General features: G+C 46.0%; 1 protein-coding gene across 1 annotated transcript; it reads left to right on the forward strand.

Annotated features, from left to right (window-relative positions):
- Nucleotides 1-12,730: 12,730 nt before the first annotated feature.
- On the forward strand, nt 12,731-15,287 carry LOC117858500 (beta-1,2-xylosyltransferease XAX1). The gene is made up of 3 exons (XM_034741577.2): nt 12,731-13,143; nt 13,238-13,531; nt 13,748-15,287. The coding sequence occupies exons 1-3, from the start codon at nt 12,945-12,947 to the stop codon at nt 14,995-14,997; spliced, it is 1,743 nt and encodes a 580-aa protein (XP_034597468.1). The 5' UTR covers nt 12,731-12,944; the 3' UTR covers nt 14,998-15,287.
- Nucleotides 15,288-18,574: the final 3,287 nt, after the last annotated feature.

An 18,574-nucleotide genomic window follows, 5' to 3' on the forward strand; every position in this document is an offset into this window, starting at 1 on the left:
AGGACATTGTTACTCATTTTATTACAATTCGAATATGACCGCAATGTGTTTTATCAAAGAATGAAGGTGTGAGTGTTTTAAAGGAGATAAATGGGTTTCAGGAAATAAAAGGAAGAAAATACTTAGATGAGATGGATGTGTGTTTCTTGTGTGAAATGCCAAGTTGGGCTCGTACCTTAGTGGTTGAGCAAGTTGGGAGATATCCATCTTGTCAGGGTTAAGGACCGAGTTGATGTGTCATCTGACCTTTGTATGAGGCAAAGGCTTAGCATAAACTCCACTAGCGAGTCTAATAATCATCGGTGTGCTGGATGAGCAATAGGAGATCATGGAGAAGGAGTAAGCAGGTGTAGGCTTAGGTCCCGGTTAAGACCTGTTTGATAGGTCCTTAACCCCATGGTTGTTTCCATGATGATTTATTAGGTCTTAGCTAAGGTGGATAATGGCTTTGTTAAAATCCGTGCAAACATTAAGGTGTTTGTGTTGTGGTACTCTACTTGTGGGTAAAGTGTACACCTCTGCAGAGTTAAAACCTATTCGAATAGCCATGTCCACGATATTGGACGAGTTACGGATTGGTCACATAACTAGCTTTTGGGAGATGAATGATTTTCATGGCGTGTGTTGGATTTTGGAAGTGTCCGGCAGTTGTGCTGTGAGCTACCATGGACGAGGAGTCCGGTAGCATTAAATTTAGGATCCTTTGTGTAGAATCAACCCTACTTAATTATTCGGTTACTAAAAGAATGCTTTGCGAAAATCTTTTGAAAATGAACCCTTGCATGTGTTAAAAATCTAGCTTTATTGCAAATAACCTGAGCCTTATCCTTGATTGGTTTGTGCATATTCTTGTTGTATCTCCTTCGTGGATGGGGTTGGACTTGTTGAGTATTTTTGTACTCACCCTTATTTTGTTGCTTCAGAGGAAGACCTGGACTTTATTGCTGAGGACATCGAGTAGGTGGTCGCTTCCGCACCCAACGTTACCTGTGGCGTTGGACCTTTGCAGAATGTTTCCGCTGGCGTGTAGTGCTGGGTGCTTCTTTTGGTTCTGGTTAACCTTAACCATAACTAGTGCCTATAGTGTGTTTGTGATTTATCTCTTTTTGACGTATCTTTCTCGCTCGCTCCCTTGGGAGTTGTACGGTTTCTGAACTATCTGTTGAATAAATGTATTATCAACCTCTAATATTTGTATCACATTTAATCCTTATTTACGGAAAACGCTTCATCAAGGGATAAGGCCCATGCAGTGCCAGCCGTAAACAAATCCACCATCGCGCGCGGATGCAGCGGCGTCGGAATGTCGCTGGCCCAAACTCACTGGTCGTGGACTCGCAGCAGCTTTGGAAACGAGTTACAACAGGTCAACAGGTCAACAGGTAGAATGCACGGCCATCGGTCGCATTCTGCAGGCCATAAAATTGTGCATAGAAAAGGTTCAAGCCTAAGTGCATGAGTGTTTCGGGTCGTCTTCGGATTCATTTCTATTTTCATGTAGTGGATTTGAATTCGAGTATTTTGATTCGGATTTGAACCACGATTAAAACCTAAACAAATAGTAAAGCGTAATCTGATCCTTAGTTTTTTTTAGGAACATCTGATCCTTAGTTGGACCGTGGTGACCTGAGCCCGACCTGGCAGACCCAACCCAGCAAACTATCAAGCCCAGACCGCATCTCCTCTCTCTTTCTATTTTCCTTCTCGTGTGATCCATCCAGCAACCATCGTGGCCCACCTATGCAAGCCAGTACGCAAACACCGTCCAGCCCAAGCTAGCCCAGCTCATCATCATCGCGTTTCTGGTTGCACAGGCACACACAGGCAGGCGCACAGCGGACAACAGGCATCGCTCCGCTCCCTCCGCTCGACGATTCCGTTGCCGCCGTCGGGGCAGGAAAACGATGCAGGGCAAACCTCGTGTCGATTCACGTCGGAACCGCTGTGAATCGAGGCTGTACTAGAAACTAGAAACTATGGCGCTGCGTTGCCGCGCCCTTTCGTGGATCTATACAGATACAGTAGGTGTTCCGAGTTTTGAAGAACTATGTGACAACAGCCACGGCCGGGCGCTCTCGGATCCACGCTTCCCTGGGGTTGCTGGCCTGCTGCGTATGATGAGGGTCGTGAGGCAAGGCAAGAACTCCCAAATTAAAGGGGCGGCCGGTGCTGCTCTAGCTTGCTGGGATGAGCGCTGCATACCACTATACCAGGAGCAGGAGGGGGTTGCCAAGTCGCATGAATCGGCGAGGACGTCGATGGGATGGTGGTAGGGATAAAGAAGCAGGTGCTGGGGCTCAAGTCCAAGCGGGCTTCAACGTCATCTCCCCCGGTGCCGGTGGTCAAGGCCGTGCTAGCCTGCTAGGCTAAAACGAGCTGCAGGTGGCTGCGCGCTCATCGTCACCAATAGAATTTCCATTTTTAGCAAGGAAAATGGAAATTGTAACCGAATAAACTCTTTCTTTTGAATCTATAATTCGTTCCTCTTCCATTTTTCAAGTAGACTGAAAATAGCGTCTGTGTATTTGGCTTCGAGCACATGAGCAGACATGAAAATTGTGTATCAGTTAGATCAGTATGACAATATGAGGAAGGGAGTATGAATTAACAGGGATCAACAGCGAGCTTCCTAGTGATGATCTTGAGGGATGCAACGCAGAAAGTGCAGAACATCATGCAGCTTTGCTTCAACTTGGTGGCACCCCGAGCTAGATTTTGACGTTGCACATGACCAGGCTCGCTTGCACTTGTTGCTATATCTGCCATCTGCTCATCTCTGCAACCCGTAGTACAATATAACTATTCGATAATACATTGCACACTGGAAAATACATGGGGGAGGAGAACCAGTAACACCAGCTTTCTTAAGCATTTCATCGAGCACATGTTGTGCTTCTCCTGTGTCGCACGCAAGAGTTTCCGAGCTTGCCGGCTTGAGTGCACGCGTGAGTACCAGCTGATAGTGCACCAGCTCCGCTTGTCGCCTTATGAGACTGTCGAGGAAGATGGAGTACCTCAATTGCGCGCCGGCAAGCAGAAGCGCTAAAGGGCCGCCCGCCGCCGTCGCTATCATCTGCCGCAGCTGTCACGGTGGCGCGGACGCGTATGGCGGACGGGGCGCTGCGCAAGTGCGACCAGCCGCACCTGCGTGACGCGACTCGGTAGGCCTCAGGCACAACACCTGCTCGGTTTCCACACGGTTGCGAGCATGACAGTGGAGTGGCCGCTGCAGCCAATAGTTAATGCCGGCGTCTCTCCAGCCATCGCCGGCCTCCGACGACCCTCAAATTGCATTCATCTGCTGGTCTATAGCTTCTTAGCCGATGGAGGTGATAAGGAGGGAGAGGAGCAGCGAGGAAGGAAGCGCTCGCGAGCTCGCGCTGTCGGCCGGGAACGCCGCCAGGGGGAAGAAAGAGATCGCACTGACGGCCGGCCGCGAGAGGAAACACGAAGCATCCAGAAGCTGAATGGTTGGCCGCTCTTGTTTTCACCGTAGATCGAAACTCCGATGGCTGAAAAATGCACGCGACGTGGCCCAATCTCCGACCGGAGTTTGTCCGCAGGTTTCATCGGCTAGAGATGGCTGTATTCCATCCGCTGCTGGCCGCCGCCCACCTGCTTACCTTTACGGCTTACGCGACGACGGGACGAGCAAGGTGCGAGCAGGGGCGGAAATGGAGAGAAAAATCGAAGGGGCAGACAAATATTTGACAATTTATCCTAATTGTATTGTTCACTCAAGCATACACTAGCTAGCTATAGCTATATATATAGTAATTAATTTTGCAACAGCAATACACAGGAGTGAATAGTTTGTAAAGGTGGTCAATATATCTTGTTCATTTAAATTTCACTGCGCGATTCTTCATCATATTGAAATCATCAGTAATCGAATATGTCGTGACCTTCATTGCAATCTCTCTCTCAATATGAGATAAGAAATTGAATCAAAAATACTTTAGGGTATATAGATTAGGGAAATAAACTTGCTTACCTTGGTTTAAGTTGGAGGAGGAACATCAAGAGGCTTGCTAATCATGAGCTGATAAAGAGGTAGTTAAAAAAAATTCGTTTGTTGGGGTGGCCATGGCCCCTACCGGCCACCCCCTAGTTAGGGGTAGCTGACGAGCTAGTGCTCGGCTCGTTATGGCTGACGAGTCTAGCATTGTTGAACATTAATATTATGATGAAAGATGATATTAACCAATATATAATGATTTAATGGTGCTAATAATATTTGAAAATTTTAATTTATGATAATATTCCTGGAATAAATAATATAAGTCAATAGATTAGGATAATATAGATATTTGGAGACTTGAAATAGACTTAATTAGTACTATATTTGACTTACAAGATGAACAACATGTTTATTTTAACCAAATAATAGTAATAAATCTACATTGATAAACAAAATAATTTTGGTATTTTCACTTTATGGAGTCTAACCACTTAATCGAACATCTCACGAGCAGTTCATGAGTTGGCTCGTTAAGAAAACGAGCTGAAATTGAGACTTGGTTCAATTCGTTTAAAGATCGAGCCGAGCTAAACCGAGCCAAACTTATGAATGAGTTGAGTTAGCTCACGAACCTCGAGCTTTTCTGCCAACCCGGCCCCCAGTTCCGCCACCGGGTGCAAGGAGGTGGAGGCCACACCCAGAACTCGAGCCGTGCAGCACCAGCACGTCAACTTCCTCCTCGCCGTCGACCACCACGACATCGTCCTCGCCCATCGTCTCCGCCGGCTGGACCTCCTCAGCTTTGCCGCAACCGTCTCCTCCAAGCCAAGCCCCTAGCCCCGCCACGTCTTTGTCTATTCTTGGTGAGCACACAGATCCCCTTTGCCAAAATAACCTTCCGCGCGAGTGCACGTTCATGCCCTGCTTTGCTTGCCTGCGAATGTAGCGGCTTGTGCCTTGCTCTGTTTAGAGCTGTAGACCATCGCACGTTCAGTGTTCGACATCTTGCTTCGTCTCCGGCGACGGCCTAGACCCGTGCCCCACCACGAGCATGAGGACACGTAACCGTTGTTGGCGATGGTAGCAGTTCCCAGCAGCTGCAAGTCTGCAACGCGTCTTTGACCATACTTATATGTGTTCGCTAGCATCTCCTTGAACATGCGATCCATTAGTCTCCCATAACAAAAATATGAACCTCGCTCAGAACGTAGTGTTTTTTGTGCTTCTCTTTATTGAGTTTGAAACCATGACGTCGGCAGTGGAATGTATGTGCCTGTCGACGGCACGGATCCATACGAGCAACTATGCAATCAGATTGCCAGGTAACACGATCCTTCCACACTCGTATACCCGTCTCATCCCCACAATTTTATTTGCTTTTGTCCCTAAACGAGGGAGCTGGACATGGACTCGTAAAAGAAACAGCCCCGCGTCTTTTCTCTGGGCGATATGGGCGTACCCCAAAATCCTAGCGCCGCCACTCTATTTCCCCCACCTCTCATCACACCGCCGCCGGAGCTGGCCCGCTGAAAGCCCGTGTGGCAGCTACGACGGTGGCAGTGGGGCGAATTGTTTGATTTAGGACCCTGGGTAGCGTCGCCCCATGGTTTGGAGGCAGCGGCGGCGATCTGCAGAGGCCGCATGTGGGCGAGGTGGCTTGCGGCGGTCCGCGTGCATGGAGGTGGCCTGCAGCTGCGCCATGCGGGTGAGGAGGCAGCGTGGTGGCACGGCAGAGGTGGCTGCATCGTCACGGTGCGGGTGAGGTGGCCATGTGCGCTAGGTGGTGTGGCTGCTGCGCGGTGTTGTGGTCGGCATCTATCGCGGCACACGGAGAGTCGATTGTCGTGTGTGGACGAGGAACCATGGCACCCTCGCATGGTTGGTGGTGGCTGCGGGTGAGGTGGTAGTGCTGATGGTTTTGACGGCGGCACATGGGTGTGGTCTGCGAGTATGAGGATGTGGTGACCGGCATGTTGTGCGGGTGTGTTGTGATGTGGTGCAGCGATAGTGGGTCTATTATCTCCAATTTCCATCAGGTTCTCCCTTCCTGTCCGCCATTTGTTGCATTTTCTCGCCCGTCGGGGGTGCTATTCCGGCGGCTGGTGTATGACCTCGCCTATCAGTGTGGTTGCACTCCTTTTGCGGGGTAGGTTGGTTGAGGTTAACACGAAAGCTTGAACAACGACACCTACGAGCACCGTTTCCTCCTTAGAGGCATCCACCCCAACTACATTGCTAGTTTTTTGGGGTGTAAACCCTACCCATTCGTGGGTCAGCAATGGCGGCGCCAATGGCGTTGTGACCTTCTTGAAGGCATCGCCATGGAAATCCAGCACTGTTCTTAGCATCCCCTCATGGCAGTAGCGCCCAACCGTGGCCTTTGAGAAGTCGGAGTTGTTGCGTCAGGGTCAACGAGCTCGGCAATGATGACTCAAAGACGTGTTTGGTCATTACAATGGTTGGCATCAAGGACCTTGGTGGGACTTGAGTCGACGGTTTGTTTCTCATTGTGGAGTCGGAGCTGCTGTGTCTTGTGGTAAGCTTGGCAATGATGACACATGAAGGTGGTTGCTTGTTGGAGCATGTTCGAGCTTCTGCTCAGGTTTGCTCAGTTTGGTTGTTTTATGTGAATCCAGAACGAGTTGGATAGTTGAGGGGTAGTGTAGGTATTGTAGTTTGTTTGTAGTGTAGTTTTGGTAGTAGTTGGTGTTTGTATGATGTTTGGGTCCGGTTTCCCTTACAAATTGGATCAACTCTCTTCTTCTTATTAATATATGCCGAACACTAAGGTTTTTCGAATCTTTAAAAAAAATGAGGGAGCTTAGGTGCACGATCCCCGCCCAAATCTATCGAGATCAACTGCGTGGGCCCTAGCCTGGGTGTTCTCTATTCTTTTTATCTTTTTTCCCTAAGAAATTTGAATTATGCAGAAATTTATTAGGTTTTGTATGTGCAGACTCATCTTGATTATTTTTTCTTTGTCAAAATGAATACATGTCGAGACATGCAACGAATAATTGTATTCAGAAATGCAAATTTTCATTCGTATTTCCAGAAAAATTATTGATGTTTGGATTAATTGCGGATAGATTACTTTTTCAGATGATTAAGATGCATAATGGGGATGGTCGTGTGCAAGCTATTGTTTAATTTTGATTCCAACATGACCCGATGCTTGAGATTGGAAGCAACCATGGCTGCCGATAGCATTGATTTCTGCATAGATTTATTGATTGCGGGAGGAAGCGAGTGATTTCGATTCATTCGGTGAAGGATTGAGTGATGTGGTTATCAAATTGTTAGTCAAAGGAAAGAAGTACGATTTATATGGTGAATAGCACGTAGATCTTTTCCATTTTGTTATTAACTAATTGCTAGGTTTTTATGCAGACCTTGTTGAGAGCTCCATCATCATGACCCACCACACTTCTCAACACGTTCAGCATAAAGATTTTCCTTGATGCAGATGCAACCATACAGTGGTAAAATACAGTGGTATGATTTGAGACAAATTACATCCTATTCTTCGATTTTGTGAGAGATTATTTGATTCCCTATGTGAACTTAGATAATTACGCAACAATTTAATAGGTTTTATATGTGCAGATTAATATGGACTGTTTTTTATTCATCAAACTGAATACATGTGGAGACATGCAACTTGCAATTGTGTTCAGAGATGTAAATTTTCATGTGTATTTCCAGCAAAATCATCTCTATTTAGATTGGTTGCTGATAGATTATTTTTGCAGATTCTTACGATGCATATTGGAGATGAGTGAGTGTATGTTATTGTTTAATTATTGATCCCAACATAATCCGATGCTTGAGATTGGAGAGTATGTGATCCTTGTATCAGACAACTGATAGTGATTTCTGCATTGATTTATTGATTGCAGGAGGAAGGGAGTGGTTTTTGATTCATTCAGTGAAGGATTTGCATTGTTAGTCGAGAAGGAGAAGATTTATATGGTGGTTAGCATGCATATCTACGCCATTTTGTCATTAACTAATTGCTAGACTGTATCTATGCGAAAGCTCCATCAACATGACCCACAACATTCATCCATACGTTAAGAACCAAGTTTTTGGCTGATGTAGTTTGTGGGTTTTAATTTTAAAAAAAACATTTCAATATGATCTAATTTGCATAATTCATAAGTAATCGTAGAAAGCTCCAAAATTGATTAAAGAAATTTTGTTGAGTTCATCTTTTTTGTGATGCATGGAAAATCATTAGGGGCATAGGAAAAGCTTTTGTTTTTCCTTTATTTAGACCTAATTAGTACTAGGTTTAACTTATTAATTACTTCCTTTTTAGTTAAAATCAGGAAAATATAAAATTGAGGATTGTAAGTTATTTTATAGTTAATAAAAATAAGAGACAATTTAAAATTTATAAACATTATTTGTTAGACTTAAAAATGTGAACGAATGCTTATCTTTTATTTAAAATTAGCTTAATCCCTATTTAATTGATTTATATGTTCCCCTTGGTTAATAAAATAACCCTTATTGTAAGAAAAATATAAGGAGCCTATAGATGAGCTGTTTAGCTTATCTAAAACTAGTTGTTGGTTGGTTTATTCTAATTATCATTCTTTGCATCATATCATGTAGATTCGGAAAATTGGGAGGCGGATTTCATCAAGATCCCATCTAATCCAACCCTAGAAGGCGAGGATGTGAGTGTTGTTGATCAAGTACCAGAAGCTGCCCCGGAGGTTGTTGTCGAGACCACAAAACCCGAAGAACAACAAGGCATGCCCCAGAGCATTTGATCCTATTAAACCTTGTGTTTTATATGTGTCTAAAATACTTTATTTCATGCTTGTGCATTAGGTCTAGGAATTGAATGGATTCCTTTTATGCATAAATACCTTCATTGATTTAAGGACATCTTTGCCACCTATTTAAGAAGATTAGGAGGATAAGTCAGTTTAGCTAGCTTAGCATGGTATAAGTTAAGTAATTACTAGTTACTTGCATAGGACAAGATTTAAATCTTGTTAGTCTTTTCTTCAAAAAATCTTGTTAGTCTCAAACAACTTGTTTGGAATGAAGAACCGGTCGGTATATGCTAGAATGTTCATGATATATGTTGTTTATGATATTTGGTGGTTTAGTCATGTCTGGATAATGAAGATAAGGCCTGTTAGATTGTTGGCATTTAGGTCAAGCTATGAACGCACTAATTGCATGCTAGCATGTGGGACTCGGTAAATTGACGTACTTCTGAGGTGCCGACGTTTAATCATGACTCACCATGCTTGGTGTGGACTGGTGGGTTGGGTCATAGGCATTAAGTCATGATCCTGACCGGACAATGATGTACATGAGGGCACAACTCCCGCTTATGCAATATCAGTTTTGGCAATGTAAACTAATGTGGGAAAAGTTGCCACTTGTGACCCGATAGGGTATGCACGTGCCGTGTAATTAGGTTTCTCTCCTATAGGATGTGAATTTTTCGTATCACCACAATTCTCGGATATGTATATCGCTTGATCTTTGATCATCATTATAAAGTTGCTTGTTAATATTATTTCAAATGCTTCATGATGTCAGTATGCTTGTATGGTTTGGTGTCAAAATATTTGAAACATAGTTAGTCTAGGCAATTAAAATAAATTAAAATATGTTTTAAGGATCTACTTCTAGTAGAATTTGCCCGTGAAACCCAAGTTAGCAAAAAATAAAATCCAAAGAAGGCCTTGCATGCCCTTAGAGTCTTTTGTTTTTGTTGACGCCAGATTTTGACACGTGTGTAATCGGCGTCAGGGAAGGAAGAAATCAGAAGGAGCGGCGAGACACAGGGGTGGAGGTTGGGAATCGGCCGATTGGTGCTACAGTCATGGATCGGCCGATTGACGTTTGGAGTTCCGCCTCGCCCGACCCCTGAGGCCTGGGATCGGATGCGCCCGACCCTCCGAGGGAGGATCTTCGCCTCGCCAGACCCCTGAGGCCTGGGATCGGATGCGCCCGACCCTCCGAGGGAGGATCTCCGCCTCGCCCGACCTTAGGTCCCAGGGTCGGAGTAGTCAGAGCCCCCGACATGTGGGTCCTAATCGGCTGTCCCTTGCCGATGAGGTGAATAGAAATCGGCCGATTAGAAGGCTGGAACAATTGGGCCGGTGTGGGCCTAAAGAGGATTAGGAAGATGAAGAGGGAATCAGCCCATGAAGAGCGCGATAATCGACCTAGTACGAATCGTACTTGTAAATATTCGTTTTCTGTTTAAATTTAGGGATAGAGTTCTAATCGGATAAGAAGTCGTTTGTAACAGGCTATAAATAGCCACCCTTGTAGATCTGTAATCATCATCAAATCAATATAACAAACTACTATTTCCTCGTACTTACTTTCAAGCAGGTGATTTCGCCAATACTTCTCTTCTTTTCCACGAGTTCGTACAAGTTGGCTGGGCTACATCGACTTGACCTCCGGCTGATTCTGTAAGTTCCGTTTACCGAGTAACATCTAAGCTTTAACTTCGGGCGCATCACTATCGTTTCGTTTAGATTTATTCACCAGTTATCGATATTCACTAGAATTCTAGGTTTTACCTGTTGTTCTAGTTTTATCACCAGTTATCCAGCTAGGAATTGGAGCTTTCGGCTTTCTTGTGCTTCGTTATTCAATCTATTATTTTACGCATAGCCGATTTAGATCTATTCTTAGTATTGTCACTGTAGCGTTGTTCGGATTACTCCAGCAGTTTTCTTTATTAACGCTGCCCGATAATCGGCTGCATCATAGCCGATTTCTTTATTACAGCAAATCGGCCGATTCGCTGATAAGCTTTCTCGAGATCGGAACCTTAGCCGATCGCAACCTCTGGGATCTGACACGTTTCTTTCCTTGCCAATCAACAGGTCATATTGGCTGGCACGCCGCGCGAACCGCACCAGGGCGATCACCCGAACAGGAGCTAAGCGGGAGAACCGATTTCTAGCGCCAACAGTTTTTGATGGGTTAGTCTTGCTAAGTACTTATATACTTAGGATTTGTGACCCCTTTTGTTGCAGTGGAAGAGTAAGTAAATTGACATGTGCCAGAAGGCCGGAGCTGATGTGAATACGTTGTGGCATGATGTGTTTCTTGTAGAACACATTGTTTAATATGCCTTTGCAATGACCTAAGCATGTCGGTTAACTTCAAAACTTCTTGGGCACTTGTATTGTATGTTTAAGACAATTCTATTAAAGTTTGTAATAATCCGCTGATTGTAAAATTATGTTCTTAAAATTCTATGATATCTGTAACGAGCTACTACATGTTGCGATCATGAGCATATGTCTGGAGAATAATTGGAAGTGAAGTCTTCGGGTGAATTAAGGATGCACTAACCGGCGTACTTGAGTCATTTTAAACTATACGGTTACATCACACTGATCCACATTCCGTCATGTTGATCTACATTGATGGTGTGATCTTTCAGCACAACCCCTCTTCAACCATTGATATCGTAAGCTCTTTTGAATAAGCCATATCTCTACAAAATTCCTCTATGTATTCATCATGAGGTTGGAATTTGAAAACTTTTTTCTCCTTTGTTGGCGTGTAAGTGAGGTTTGCAGTGAATGAACTGGACGACCTTGGAAAATACACTTGAATTTTGATTATAGTTTATAGACTTACATGAAACTCATTATTAGGTATCATGTAGATTGTTGTAGACACTGTTATCAGCAGTATCAGTACATGTAGCGTTGTTCATTTAATTATGTGTGGCTCAACCTTTTGTGCCTAGTTTAATGTTTCGATCTTATGTATAAATTCTTGCAAAGATATAAATTTGGAGTGACATTTGATAGGATGTTATATAACTCTATTATGTATCATTATGGTATTTATAAAACAGCTTATAAAAATGTTCAACATTTGTAAAATAATGAGATTTATTACATCCACATGTGTCATTATTTGTGATTGAAGAATTAACATGATGAATGATGATGGTTGCATATAATTCAAATTCATATCTTTACATGCATCATTATTTGTGTATAGAAAATTAACTTGATGCTAAAATCCATAGAATTCAAGGTTTTATGTGTAACACATTTGTGTTATTTATGTTAGGTTTATTATCGTAAGCAGTAGTAATGACTTTTAAAGATTTTATGTTCACAAGTGGTATAATAGTAAGCAGCTCCCATTAGCGCAAGAATGCTCAAATAGCAAAATAATCCATATTTGAAGTAAGAGAATCAATCAGAAATTTTGAGAATGGAATTAAAAGTTTTTTTATTATTGTCCTAGTAGCGGACTCCCACCACCTAACTTAAAAGGCCCTCTCATCACATATTTCAATTTTTAATTTTGCTTTGCGTTAGTTGGATCCCACCACATGGTTGGAACCAAAAGAATCTCTAGCGAAGCATCATATGAGTTTCTACCCCAACCATTTCACCACCCCAACATATTAAACAGAAGATGAATTGAAGTCCAAACAAATATCTAAAGAACAGCCACATGCAAAATACTCTTAGAAATTAGGTGGGCACATGCCCAAAAAACAAAGAAAAAAAAAACTCTCGATGACAGTGAGTACATTCGCGTTGCCGTCCCTGATCGTCAAAGCAGGTCGCTTGCTTAGGAAAATGGTTGCTTTCGGGAGCAGCCACGGGCACACGGCCACACCACACACCTGACACCCCTATCCCACCGACCCACCCCACCCAACCCCACGTCCCCAACTCGAATAAACTGCACTGCAAAATCCAAATTCCAAATATATATATAACGAAAATCTTTTTTCCCCCTTTGCCCAACAAACCATCAAATTAATCGCACTACTAGCCTTCCTGCTACAAATGCTTCAGCCATAGCGCTTCCTCTCCTTGGATCTTCTTTCTCCTAGCGCGTTCTTGCTCTTCTTCTCCTTCCCTTTCCCCCGTGCTCTCTCTCTTTTGACTCCCTCCTCTAGTTGGAGAGCATTGTGTCACTGGATCCCTGAGGTGCTGCTGCAGGGTTCGATATGACGTCGACGGCGTACTCGCGGCCGTCGAAGCTGCCGGGCGGCGTCGAGCGGCGGCTGCCGCCTCGGCTCATGCGGGGCCTCACGTCCAAGATCGAACCCAAGAAGCTCGGCGTCGGCCTCATCGCCGGCTGCTGCCTCGCGCTCCTCACCTACGTCTCCCTCGCCAAGCTCTTCGCAATCTACTCCCCTGTATTCGGTACGCATTTGGTTCGGTTCGGTTCGATTCAATTTCAATCTCCCCGAGCTTCTTCCCTCGCTAATCTAATCGGAGCTGCTCGATTCGTCCTCAGCCAGCACGGCCAACACGTCCGCCATGCTGCAGAACTCGCCGCCGTCGTCGCCCAAGCCGTCCGTGCCGGAGACGGAGGCCATCCCGCCGCAAGAAACGCTAGCCGGTGGCGGCAGCAGAGGTGACGCCGTGGATCTGCCGGAGGTGGCGGGGTCCGAGGAGCCCGGCTTGCCGGAAGCAGTAACGAGGAAGGAGATGTCGGCGGGGGCGGGTTCTGACGAGCCCGGCTTGCCGGAGGCGCTAAGCAGAAAGGGCGACGGCGAGAATGCGGCGGCGGCCTCGGAGCCAAAGCCATGTAAGGGGAATCTCACCTCTCCGCTCTTTTCTTTTTTGATTTTTTTGGCGCACAACTTTAAATGGAAAGCAGAATGAACTTAGAACAACGAACCAGCAGCATTCTCCCAGAAATTAAAGCTCTGTACTTGGCCGAAAATTGGTGTGCCCATCTAATAATTTCGGTAGGGATAGATGGTGATGCGCTAGATCTGATGCGTTTCAATGCTTAATCCAGCTCCCAAGAAAGAGGAAGGGGAGCAGAGGCCCAATGGCGGCGCGGCAGCTGCAGCGGCAGCGTCGTCGGGCGAAGGCAAGATGACTTGCGACGAGAATGGCGTGGACGAGGGGTTCCCGTACGCGCGGCCGACCGTGTGCGAGCTGTCCGGCGACATCCGGGTGAGCCCGAAGCAGAAGACCGTGTACCTGGTGAACCCCTCTGGCGCCGGCGGCTTCGACGAGAGCGGCGAGAAGCGGCTCCGCCCCTACGCCCGCAAGGACGAGTTCCTCCTCCCTGCCGTGACGGAGGTGACCGTGAAGTCCGTCCCCTCCGCGGCGGCGGCGCCGGAGTGCACGAAGCGGCACGCCGTGCCAGCCGTGGTGTTCTCCAACGCCGGGTACACGGACAACTTCTTCCACGACATGACGGACGCGATGGTGCCGCTGTTCCTGACGGCGGGGCACCTCAAGGGCGAGGTGCAGCTGCTGATCACCAACTACAAGCCGTGGTGGGTGCAGAAGTACACGCCGCTGCTCCAGAAGCTCTCCAACTACGACCCGATCAACTTCGACGAGGACGACGGCGTGCACTGCTTCCCGGCGGGGTTCGTCGGCCTGTACCGGGACCGCGACCTGATCCTCTCCCCGCACCCGACCCGCAACCCGCGCAACTACACCATGGTCGACTTCAACCGGTTCGTCCGCAGCGCTCTGGCGCTGCCCCGGGAGCGGCCGGCGGTGCTCGGTGAGGAGCCCGGCATGCGGCCCCGGATGCTGATCATCTCCCGGGCCGGGACGCGGAAGCTGCTGAACCTCGACGAGGTGGCCGCGGCCGCGACGGAGCTCGGGTTCAACGTTACGGTGGCGGAGGCCGGCGCGGACGTGCCTGCGTTCGCGGCGCAGGTGAACGCGGCGGACGTGCTCCTGGCGGTGCACGGGGCCGGGCTGACGAACCAGATCTTCCTGCCGACGAACGGCGTGGTGGTGCAGATCGTGCCGTGGGGGAAGATGGACTGGATGGCGACCAACTTCTACGGGCAGCCGGCGAAGGACATGAAGCTCCGGTACCTGGAGTACTACGTCGGGGAGGAGGAGACGAGCCTCAAGGACAAGTACCCAAGGGATCACACGGTGTTCAAGGACCCCATGGCGCTCCACAAGCAGGGGTGGCAGGCGCTCGCCGGGATCGTCATGAAGCAGGACGTCAGCGTCAACCTCACCAGGTTCCTGCCGTTCCTGCTGCAGGCGCTGGACAAGCTGCAGGAGTAGGAAGGGATTCAGCAAGCGACCAACCAACGGGAATGAGCTGCAGCCAGTGGGCACCCGGCACATACGCATAGAGGAGCAGAGCAGAGCTCAATCAAAATGGGGGGAAATTGAGGAGGCTACTACTAGAGAGGAAGGAAATCAATGCAAGGATCTTTTCCTTGGTAGATCGAAGTGACTTGAGGTGGCTTCAAATTGGTAAATTGGTTTGTGTTTTGGTTTGTAACAACTTGGATAGTGCACTACATACACTACACACGGAAATGTTATGTTTCATTCTTTTTTTACCTTAACTTCACTTGGCATTCTAGTGGAGTGTTATTTTGTCTAGACATGAAATGTGATCATATTGTCCATAAGTTAATCGAGCCAATTGGTGACTAGTATAGAGTAGCACTAGTAATTTGGTCGTTTTGAACCCGGAGAACCAGGAAGCATGTTGCCTCATCATGCATCCATGTTGCGGATTTACGGGTGAGCAACGATGGAAGCAGCTCTGCCAGCATTTTAGTAGAGTTTCTGCATGTGCTACAGCTGTGCATTCCATCTGCCTCTGCATCTGAAACCATACGGAAGCCGCCGGTGAGCTCCAATGGCAGAACATGAGGAACAGAACCAACCAAATTGGCCAACCAATGCTTCGGGGCTTTGACTACAAAAGTTTGGCATCAGCAGCAAAAGGGCATGGCCGTTTACAGCTAGCAGCGATTCTTTCGACATGACGGCGGAAGGACCATGAGCCTTTTTCACATTCAGTCAGTCAGCAGCATCTTTCTTCGCTCCTCCTGAAACTTCTGGGATGCACAGATGCACTGGTCATTTGCGCGTCCGTGGCTCCAAGCAAGGGAGGTGTCAGCGCGTAGCGGCGAAAGGGACACCCGGGAAACAAAGCATCGATGCTTTTGTGTAATCACCCCTGTTCCACTACTAATGAAAGCAGGGACAGCTCACCAGGAAAGGCATGGCCATGGACCTAACCCTGCAAAAAGTTGCAGGGCACCTACCTTTCGCCCTCTTGCAACGCACACTGTTGAAAATGTTTTTGTGCACGTTCAGCCATCCGTGCGACATTGTACCCGCTGCCCAACGCTTCCTTCACAAGCACATACGGGTGAGTAAAACAGACCATGACCCAGCAGCAACCACCTACCTCATGATGAAAATTCATCGTCATGGCCTCATGGGCTTCCCAAGCGGAGAAGAGAAGCATACGTGCTACCGCGATCGACTGGGGGCTGTGTGTTCACATGATCGGAGATTCTTTGTATCCTCCTGCGGGCACTTGGTTGCCAACTCACATGATCCTGCTGCTTCCGGCACTGGTTATTGGACAAGTGGTTTCCATTTTGTTTCCTTCGGTACAAGTGTGCAGCTGAACTGTGGTGTTGGTGTTTTATCTTTAATCTTTTTATTAGATCTAAGTAGGAGTAGTTCATTGCTTCATGTTGTGTGCATCGGATGGCGACGTCGTCTTGGGATGTTTCCATGTCCATATGCTCCTGATTTGGTCGGTTGCAATACAGAAATGGTCCCACTCAATTCCTTGGAGCATGATTGCCCAAGCAAATATGAATTTCCACAACAGATAAGTCTCAGAGAAAAAGGAGAAGATTGAGACATATCATGATTTTCTACGCCTTTACCTATTTTAAAATAAAGCGGAGGTGGAAGAGGAATGGAGTAAGGGATGCCATGCCAAACCTCTGCAATGAAGAATGATGTTGTTGTTTATGCAACCGCTGATGGTCCTGGAAAGCAGGCAAACAACTTCGCTTAGAACATACGTGATGTCTGCGCAGGGCATCAAGTGCTCTCCACATCAACCAACCTCGCTACAGGGGGTAAAACTACGCTGTCATCATGTCAATGTACGAGATGCGTTTGTATGGCTTCTACTATGAAAGTCTAGTACTCCCTCCATTTCAAATTGTAGGTTGTTTTGGATTTTCTAGATTCATAGATATTTGTATGCATATGCTATATTCAGATGCATATAAATATTTATGAACCTAGAAAAGCTAAAAAGATCTGCAATTTGGGACGGAGGGAGTATGACACACACAAGTAGATAGTGAGAAACGGCGATGCACGTTTGTTCTTGTTTCACTATCTGGGTGATCTGAACAGCTCTCAACTTCAACCCCAATACCCCCATGAAGATAATCAAAGGCGTGCTGGTGCTCAAGTTAGGTGCAACAAAAAGCGACTCCATTGTTGTTTCTTTGTCGCGGTCACAGCTACTTTGGTTGGTAGGCCAAAAAAAAGGATTAATGCACATATTTGACGCTGCTACTGCTACTAGTCGTTGGAAACAATTAAAGTTCCTTGAAAGCCTGAAAATAAATGTTAGGCTTGGTTGTCCTATTTGTGAGAAGAAATTGGAGGCTCGGAGCCAGCTACGGACTACCGGGTCCTGAGCTCAACCGCATGCAAAAAAACATTCAAGACAAAAGACGACATGCACACAAAATTATATCCATTTTGCCAAAAAAAAATTAACATTACCGTAGCACTTTCACACTTTCACCACCGACATATGGTGTGTGGACTTTCAAAAAACTAACCTGGCAATTTGACCAGCCTGAGGTATCTCCTTGTTGACATCATAAGAACGTACACTGTATAATCCCTCCTACCAAAAAAATAAGTTATTTTTAAAATTCTAGAATACATTAGTATAGGTTAAATGACTTTACTTATCTCTATTTATTAGTCATATTTGATATTAATTGATTGTTGTATGTACATGCACATACTAAATACAGTAATAACTTAATGACTTGTTTTTTAAAAAACAAATTTTAAAATCCCAAAAGAAATTTTTTTTGGAACTCTCACGATTAGATTTTTATACTTGCATTTGTATCAAAAATTACCACAACAGAGGATGTGGAAATTCCAAAGAAAAAGTGGAGTGAAATGCATAAAAAGTCTCTAAACTATTCCTGCATTCTCATCAAGGTTCATAAACTTTCAAAGTAATCATGTGGCTCCTTTAATTTTTCAAATTGTTCATTCTAAGTTCATCCAAGTTTCAACCGTGAACTTGGACTCATACTTGGATTGATTTACTTAAAAAAGTTAACAGCTCCAATGATGGTTTTGAAAGTTCATGGACACATATAAGAATGCGGGAATAGCTTAGTGCCTTACAGTGCATTTACTCAAAAACACAACATGGTATGTTAGACTTATCCTCTTTTTTTTTGCCTAGATCCGCACGGCAGGGAAGCGCCGAGGCATTGGTGGCTGGATCTCCTTTGCTGGTACGCCACTAGTGTCTGTCGACAGAGCCCCTGATGGCTTTAGTGGCCACGGCAAGGGTGGCTCGGCACGGGGACTGGAGGCCATGGTGAAAGCCTTGCCCATTCTAAGGGCTAATAATGGCAACGCATTTGGATGCCATTTACTTCCTTAGAAGCATCTATGTTTTTGCTCCTTTTCCCTTCCACAACTTGAGTTTCCAAGTGAAAACCCAAACCTTCTAGTTGGGTGACGAACTGATGACGTTGAGAGTTGTTTTTTAGTTGTGCGGTGTGCGTTGATATCACAATCTAACTGGTCGGTGTTGTTTATTGTA

The sequence above is a fragment of the Setaria viridis genome, chromosome 1, assembly GCF_005286985.2.
Source record: "Setaria viridis chromosome 1, Setaria_viridis_v4.0, whole genome shotgun sequence".
Lineage (NCBI taxonomy): Eukaryota > Viridiplantae > Streptophyta > Magnoliopsida > Poales > Poaceae > Setaria > Setaria viridis.

What these genes read in the sequence shown, in the direction of transcription:
- LOC117858500 (XM_034741577.2), top strand. Translation starts at nt 12,945, where the DNA reads ATGACGTCGACGGCGTACTCGCGGCCGTCGAAGCTGCCGGGCGGCGTC. An exon ending in AATCTACTCCCCTGTATTCG is followed by an intron (nt 13,144 to 13,237) that starts GTACGCATTTGG and finishes ATTCGTCCTCAG; the next exon opens with CCAGCACGGCCAACACGTCC. An exon ending in GGCCTCGGAGCCAAAGCCAT is followed by an intron (nt 13,532 to 13,747) that starts GTAAGGGGAATC and finishes TGCTTAATCCAG; the next exon opens with CTCCCAAGAAAGAGGAAGGG.